At 40.5% G+C, this 8,513-nt stretch overlaps 2 protein-coding genes across 2 annotated transcripts in view; both read right to left on the minus strand.

Moving 5' to 3' along the window:
• Positions 1 to 2,366, minus strand: part of allc (allantoicase) — a 9,469-nt gene extending 7,103 nt beyond the window's left edge. Inside the window, exon 1 of the mRNA XM_014023305.1 lies at positions 2,202 to 2,366. Coding sequence (XP_013878759.1) covers positions 2,202 to 2,291 — 90 coding nt within the window. The 5' untranslated portion in view covers positions 2,292 to 2,366. The remainder of the gene's footprint in view (positions 1 to 2,201) is intronic.
• A 2,368-nt stretch (positions 2,367 to 4,734) lies between these two features.
• Positions 4,735 to 8,513, minus strand: part of LOC106528185 (uncharacterized) — a 12,233-nt gene continuing 8,454 nt past the window's right edge. The window contains exons 12-19 of the mRNA XM_014023294.1: positions 7,477 to 8,511; positions 7,210 to 7,383; positions 6,519 to 6,692; positions 6,268 to 6,441; positions 5,983 to 6,156; positions 5,728 to 5,901; positions 5,371 to 5,417; positions 4,735 to 5,264 (exon numbers count right to left, since the gene is read on the minus strand). Coding sequence (XP_013878748.1) covers positions 4,735 to 5,264; positions 5,371 to 5,417; positions 5,728 to 5,901; positions 5,983 to 6,156; positions 6,268 to 6,441; positions 6,519 to 6,692; positions 7,210 to 7,383; positions 7,477 to 8,511 — 2,482 coding nt within the window. The remainder of the gene's footprint in view (positions 5,265 to 5,370; positions 5,418 to 5,727; positions 5,902 to 5,982; positions 6,157 to 6,267; positions 6,442 to 6,518; positions 6,693 to 7,209; positions 7,384 to 7,476; positions 8,512 to 8,513) is intronic.

Here is an 8,513-nt window from a genome sequence, read left to right on the forward strand (position 1 = left end):
GTATGTAATGTATGAATATAATATACAAGTTTCACTTTTTAAATGGAATTACTGAAATAAATCTACTTTTTCATGATATTCTAATTTTATGACCAGCACCTGTATTTACTGAGAAAAATGGTGACGTGTTCAGTACTTATTTTACCCGCTGTATATATCCCCAGAACTTTGAATGTCTCACAGAGCTTTTTTAAATCCATTATTAGAAATGGAAACAGACGTGCCAAGAGAGCATCATCCACCAAAACTCACAGAGAGGGGAAGGAAGACATTATTTAGAGAAACGCCCAGGAGGACAAAGATAACCCTGATGGAGCTGGGAAATGAAGGATTGGTCCACAAGAACGCAGAGCTGGACTTCATGGAGGAGTACAGGGTTCCCACACCATGGTCAACATCAAATTCAAGGACCTTTCAAGGACTTTCCAATACCAATTTCCTCAAATTAAATGACCACGTGCAACGGCAATAAACAGGTTTAATATCATACAAATTCAATGAAAAACTGAACAACATAGAAATTGTTGAGTCCGAGTCAATGAAAGAAAGTGGATTAAATGTTTACTCTACATTCATAACGACAATACATGGAGATGTTATTGTGTCCTGGGAGGTTCGGCAGTTCAGTTTGGGAGGAGGGGATGTAAAAAAGTCCAGACCCTTGATGAGGACAGGAGGAGCTGTGGTGGTTTCACTTGGGCTCAGACAGAAAGACCCGCCCTGCTCTGCTATGATTGGCTAAAACTTTGACTATGGCTCACGTTATTTGTTGAAAGCCATGTCACTTTACCATAATCCTGAGTTTTCCACTGCAACAAATGTAAGTTATTTTAAACTATATATATATATATATATATATATATATATATATATATATAAGATGATGAAAATCAGTCGTGTGAATAGAAAATTTCAATTCCCAAAAAACATTCAAGGACTTTCAAGAACAAGCGTAATTTTTGGCTGTATTCACAAACTTCCCAGGGCCTTGAAATAATTTTTTCAAATTCACAAACTTTCAAGGATTTCAAGGACCTGTGGGAACCCTTGGAGTAGCAGAAAGCTGTTCAGGTTTAAAGGAATCTTGTTGAAATCTTCCAAAGATCTGAGACTGGGACACGTTCCTGCAGATTAATGACCCTAAACGCCTTGCTGAAGCAACACTTCACTGGTTTAAGGAGACTCAGTTAAAGGTCCTGGAATGGTTCAGTCAAATCCCAGAACTTAGTTTTGCCTGGGATCTCTGGTTTGATTTAATGACTGTTGGACCTGAACAGCAGCCATCCAACCTGAAGGACTTGACCATGAAGGAAGACCATGAAGATGGACCTGAAGAGACCTGATGCTGGAACTTCTCCAAAAATGTTCTGTGGAGGACCATGCCACCACCCCACGACCACCCACAGTTACACAAGCATTTATTGAAAAAACATAGTGACAACAAATAAATAAATAAAATAAAGACAGAACAGTAAAACCTCAATGATTTTTTAACACAACAGTGTGCGCACACATTGAGGGACACACACACAGACACCTGAGCAGAACCGAATAGAACAGAACCAGAGTAGAACCGAGAAGGGGCCGACAACTTGAGTTATAACAAAAGTAGGGAATAGTTTAAATTCATGCTCTTATTTTGAAGTGAATACGGTTTCCTGTCTTCCATGTTTTCGCTTCCTGTCACCAATATGTCCTGTACCCAGAACACATCGCTTCAGTTTTCCAATAAACAGTTTAAATTACTAATATCTCCTGCCTGCTTTCTGACCAAAGCCCTACCATAAACATAATAAAATAGCCCAGAAGCAGCAGAACTATCAATTCTCAACAACTGTTTAATTATCACTTTGAGCCAATAGTCTGTTTCAACAAATCATCTCCCCGTGTAACGCTGGAAAGTATACTGACATGCCTCTAGTTGAGTAGTATTATGCAAGAGTGACTCATTTTACAACTGGAATATGCTGGGATGAACAGTAATCATTAGCCTCTGCAAAGTTCTATCGAGGGCAAGTACATTAGAACTTACACAACTAACTTTTGAATTAACGCAGGCACCACTGAGTATATAAATAGACAGACACATCTAAGTAGCCATTTGCATAAGATGAACAGAAGAGTTCAGTGCTTCCTTTGCTCCTTGATGAATGCTTTGATTTTATCTGTCAGTGTTTGAAGTGACGTGTCTAATGGTTCACCTTCCCTCCAACCGTCTCACAGCTCAATATGTTGAACTGCAGGAAGTCCGGCTCCTCTGCAGCCTTTGCGGTTGTCCTCCTCTCTGACATGCTGAGATAGTTTTCCTGCCGTTTTCCAGACTGAGAACAAAAAGCCAAAGGCGGCTGCTCGTCCCACTGAAGCCTGAAGGAAAAACCTCACATGGCGTCATGTCTGCAGGCCAAAGTTCAGCAGCTGCTTGTTCAAACAGACTAATTACACAGGTGCAAGGTCATTTATGGCTTCAACATTTTAAAAGGACTGCTGAAGCATAAATGTTTAAATTTATTGTCTGAACATGTCAAAATGAAAATCAAATGCCTATAAATTCTCATTTATAAACAAAATAAAATTAGTGCTTGTTAAACCAGCAAGAAATCAGAACAAATATTAGCATAAATTCTTTTATTGGGGCTGAAAAACACGACATTTCTTACTGTACATTTAAAAATCATTTTATGACATGTCGCAGAGTTGTATTTATTAGTGCAGTGACAGAAATCAGTGACAAAAACTACTGTAAAGAATCTGTTTTCTCACAATAAATAAAATAATTTAACTCTTTAGAGTTCAACACAAAGTGGTCAATAAGCTCAAATAGAGTAACTACTATGTAATTACTAAAAACAAGGTTAACTCCAGAGCCAACCCTTCACAAGAGCTTGGCAATTATGTCCTGTTCAGTTATGTGTTGAAGCCCCGCCCCCATTGTCCCCCAGTCCTTCCATCAATTGGCTGTGGTCACCAAACTGTGACCTATCTGTTGTCACAACCAGACCCACCACACTGGTCTTCTTCTGACATGAGCATGAACCATCTGGCTCTGGATAAGTGCTTGGTGGTCATCTTTCAAAGCTTTGTTGTTCATACAAGATTTTTTTTTTTCACCTGCAGGAGATTTTCCTTCTACATCAGTAGAACCAGAGTCTGATTACATTTAGATCCTGGGACTAAATGTTCTCCCAAGAAAGATCTTATTTGTCACTAAGTGAACTCCTCAGTGAGATAAACCAGGATGTACTAAATGAGGTGGCCAGATAATCTGAAAATATGGATTAAGTAGGCAACACATGGAACACTTCAGCTAATAAAACTGTCAAAAAATAGATAGGTAGATGAATAGATGGTAGATTGGTAAATGGTAGATGGTATACGGATAGATGGGTAGATGAATAGATAGTAGATGAGTTGATGTATAGATGAATAGATTGTAGATAAATAGATGATATATTGGTAAATGGTAGATGGTACATGGATAGATAGTAGATGTATTGATGGATAGTAGTAAGATGGTAGATGAATAAGTGATAGATTGGTAGATGGTAGATGAATAGATGGTAGATTGGTAGATGGTAGATGAGTAGAAGGTAGACTGATAGATGGTAGATAATAGATGATGGTACATGGATAGATGGTAGAAGTATTGATGGGCAGATGTAAGATGGTAGATAAATAGATGGTAGATTGGTAAATGGTAGATGGTAGATGAATAGATGGTAGATGGTAGATAAGTAGATGGTAGATTGGTAGATGGTAGATGGATAGATGATTGGTAGATTGTAGATGAATAGATAGTAGATGGTACATGGATAGATGGTAGATGTATTGATGGGCAGATGTAAGATGGTAGATAAATAGATGATAGATTGGTAAATGGTAGATGGTATATGGATAGATGGGTAGATGAATAGATAGTAGATGGGTTGATGTATAGATGAATAGATTGTAAATAAATAGATGATATATTGGTAAATGGTAGATGGTACATGGACAGATAGTAGATGTATTGATGGGTTGTAGTAAGATGGTAGATGAATAAGTGGTAGATTGGTAGATGGTAGATGAATAGATGGTAGATTGGTAGATGGTAGATGAGTAGATGGTAGATTGGTAGATGGTAGATAATAGATGATGGTACATGGATAGATGGTAGAAGTATTGATGGGCAGATGTAAGATGGTAGATAAATAGATGGTAGATTNTTGTTACAAACTGACTCCGGGCCCCCACCAGAGAAGGGAAAAGTTATGTGGCCCTTACAGGAAAAAGTTTGGGGACCCCTGTGGTAGATGAATAGGTGGGTACATGAATAGATGGTAGATTGTAGATGAATAGATGGAAGATTAATTGATGGTAGATGGATAGACTGTAGATGAATAGATAGATGGTAGATGTAAGATGGTACATACAGTAAATAGATGGTAGATGTAAGATGGTAGATGAATAGATGGTAGATTGGTAAATGGTAGATGGTAGATGTAAGATGGTAGATGAATAGATGGTAGATTGGTAAATGGTAGATTGAAATATGGTAGTGATGGGTAGATAAAAAGATGGTAGATTGGTAAATAGTAGATGAATAGATGGTAGATTGGCAAATGGTAGATTGAAAAATGGTAGATTGATAGATGGGTAGATGGCTAGATGGATTTCAGTATTTATACAAGTGATTGTACCTTCATATTAACTTTAAAGTTGTCATATTTAGACATGATAATCCATAACCAACTCAGCCTACAGAGAACACAGGGACACTGAGGAACCAGACCAGAAACCAAAACTTGGGTAGACGGGTTCGGTAAATGATGTATTAAAGCTGTGGAGGTGTATCAATGTGTCTGAGGAGACTCCGTAGAAGGACAGAGTCCCAGCAGGATAGTCCAAGTACACTGCTACTCTGTTGGAGATGGATGTGGAGGAGATAGATGTTTCTCTGTTAATGTGCCAGGCAGAGAAACCGAATACATCAGAACACTCCAAACACCAGGACTGTTCGTTCCTTCCAAACCTGGACTCATGGCTCTTTCTTTTCCGACTGATTCCTCTGTAGCTCAGTGAAATGAGAACTCCTCCACTCCACTCCACCTCCCAGTAGCAGCGACCACTCACACTGTTCCTACACATCAGCTGCCAGCACATTTCAAATCGGTCAGGGTGATCCGAATACTGCTGCTCCACCTCCATCACTGTCATCTTCATGTTGTTGTCGAACAGCTTCAGCCTTTTGTGCATTGAGTTGGTGTCCACTTTAAGTTCACAGAAATCTGATGGGGAGACGGGAAAACAATTTCACTTGACTATTGGGAAATTTATTGCAAATTGTTTGTTTGTACAGATATAACTGATGTAAATATTTTTAGTCAAACTTACATTTACTGATGTCAGATATCAACCTGTGCTCTCCACCACCATCTAGCCTGTGAAAAGAAACAGACTCAGCATTTTTCTAAACCTGCTATTTAGTACAGCATAGTGGGTAGGTACAGAAGTACTTCATTAAACTACAGGTGTTTTCATTTTATTTGAAGTTATTGATTATATGAATTTCAAATATTAGATTGCATGAAATGTTGGAATCTTTATGTTGAATTTTGGACCTTAGGATCCCAACAGTCCTAGGGTCTGTGTTGCCTGGGGTGTCTGAAAAGTCACTCGACTTTTACGAAAGGAGCTCATGAGTGAGGTTGAAAAACCCATAACAAGCCTCTTCAAGTTGTCTGTTTCTACCTGAGAGTTTCCAGTCTCCAGTGTGGATCTTTCAGTTCAGAAGACAGCATCTTCTCTCCCAAGAGTCCAGGGTGGTTGTAGCTCATGTCCAGCTCTCTGAGGTGGGTTGGATTGGAACCCAGAGCTGATGCCAGAGAAGCGCAACCTTCTTCTGTGATCAGACAGCCTGACAGCCTGGAGCATAATAAACATCAAGGGTGTCAGAGGCATTAAATAGAGATGGTGTTTGTGTTTAAGCACCAGATGTCTCCTGACCTGAGGGTCTCCAGTTTACAACATGTACTTTCCAGTCCAGTCGACAGACGTTTTACTCCAGAGTCCATCAAGTTGTTGTCACTCAGGTCCAGTTCTCTCAGACTGCAGTTCTGAGACCTCAGGGCTGAAGACAGGGCTTCACAGCTTCTTTCTGAGAGATTACACCCACACAGCCTTTAAAAAGCAGACATAATAAAAAAGATATTACATTAAATTTAAATGAGAATGATCTTCATGACGATTGAACATTAATCCCGGAAATTTCTATTAAAACTTAATACTCACACAACAGTCTCTATTTTACATTGTGGACTCTCCAGTCCTAAAGATAACAGCTTTACTCCTGGGTCCCCCAGGTTGTTGTTAGTCAGGTTCAGTTTTCTGAGACTGGAGGTTTGGAAGCCTAGAACTGAGCCCAGAGTCTTACAGCTTTGCACTGAAAGGTTGCAGGCCTGCATGCTGTAAAACAAAAGCCGAACATGAAAAGGTCTTCCCTTTAAATATTTAATCGATTCAATTTAAATCTTCTTTCTGACCTGATAGTGTCCAGTTTGCAGTGAGGACTATTCAGTCCAACAGAAAGCAGCTTCACGCCGGTATCCTGCAGGTTGTTGTTGTTCAGGTAAAGCTTCCTCAGACTGCAGCTCTGATAGCCAAGGATTAAAGAAAGAGTTTCACAGCTTTCCTGGGAGAGGTCACATCCATTCAACCTGAAACAGGAAAGGGAAACTTGATGTCTTATGAATTTATTAGTATTTTTATCTTCATCTGAGTGTGATATTCATCTAAAAACAAGTTTATTAAGGTCCTTTCATACTGGATGACTTTCTATAAGACCTATTAAAACATGCAATCAAGGCACTGTCATGCTTTTAGTCACCAAACAGGATTTTTCTGGTCATCAGGATCACTGAAACATCAAGTCACCAAACCACCACAGTTCTCTCATCAGTACTAGACTGTTTTATGGCATTACCTCATCATGACCAGTTTTATTTACTTTTTTTACACCCATGCAAATGCATCATCGTTACACTGCCACCTGTCTTCCTAAAAGCACCCAGAACCTCAGTACTGAAGCTCCATAGTTGCTCAGAACCCTCCATCACCCTCCAGGTCTTTGAAGGACCTGGTCTACCCAAATCTAGGCGGGTCGAGTCCTTCGAAGAACCCAAACCCTGAGTTTGGAAACAGCCATGGATGACTGAGAACGACTTGGCTGCTGACCTGAGAGTTTCCAGTTTACATTGTGAACTCTGTAGTCCAGGACACAACAGGGTCACACCCATATCTGTCAGGTTGTTGTTACTGAGGTCCAGTTCTCTCAAACTGTAAGACTGTGAGGAAAGTACTGAGGACAAAGCTTTGGAGCTTCTCTTGGTGAGGTTGCAGTCACTCAACCTGGAATAGAATTTACAATGAACACAAAAAGGGAATGCTTAATTTGTGCTGTGAGAATTTAAAATATTAGAAACCAGTCATTCGTCCACCTACAGAGATCTGTTGGAGGATTTGACCACCGGCAGCAGCATCAGGAGAGCCTCCTCTGAGGCAGAGTACTTTTTCAGGTCAAACACATCCAGATCTTCTTCTGATGACATTAAGATGAAGACCAGAGCTGCCCAGTGAGCAGGAGACAGGTCATCTGTGGAAAGACCTGACCTCAGGAACTGTTGGACCTCCTCCACCAGAGAACCATCATTCAATTCCTTCAGACAGTGGAACAGGTTGATGCTTCTCTCCTCAGATAGGTTCTCTGTGATTTTATTCTTAATGTACTCAACTGTTTCCCTGTTGGTCTGAGAGCCATTTCCTGTTTGTGTCAGCATGCCTCGTAGAAGACTCTGATTGGCTGGCATAGAAAGACCCAGGAGGAAGCGAAGGAACAAGTCCAGATGACAGTTTGGGCTCAATAAAGCTTTGTCCACAGCACTGTAGTGGAGATTTTTGATTTTATGTTTATTTTTAAAGACTTTGGACACCTTTGGTGGTGGTTGTTGTTCTTCCAGCAGGTTGACTCCAGAGGTGACGAAGGTCAGGTGGACATGAAGAGCAGCCAGAAACTCCTGGACACTCAGATGGACGAAGCAGAACACTTTGTCCTGGTACAGTCCTCTCTCCTCTCTAAAGATCTGAGTGAAGACTCCTGAATAAACTGAGGCGTCTCTGACATCAATACCACACTCTGCCAGGTCTGATTCATAGAAGATCAGGTTTCCTTTCTGCAGCTGATCAAAGGCCAGTTTTCCTAAAGACCCGATCACCTTCCTGGTCTCTGGACTCCACTGTGAGTCTGTCTCTGCTCCTCCGTAATACTTGACCTGCTTTGCTTTGGTCTGAACCACCAGAAAGTGGATGTACATCTCAGTCAGGGTTGTGGGTAGCTCTGGTTCATTTTTGGTTTTCAACAGATCCTCCAGAACCGTTGCATTGATCCAGCAGAAGATGGGGATGTGTGACATTGTGCCCAGGTTTTGGGAGGTCTTGATGTAGGAGACAATCCGGCTGGCTACCTTCTTATCCGTGAACCT

This window comes from Austrofundulus limnaeus, unplaced genomic scaffold (assembly GCF_001266775.1).
Source record: "Austrofundulus limnaeus strain Quisiro unplaced genomic scaffold, Austrofundulus_limnaeus-1.0 Scaffold363, whole genome shotgun sequence".
Classification (NCBI taxonomy): domain Eukaryota; kingdom Metazoa; phylum Chordata; class Actinopteri; order Cyprinodontiformes; family Rivulidae; genus Austrofundulus; species Austrofundulus limnaeus.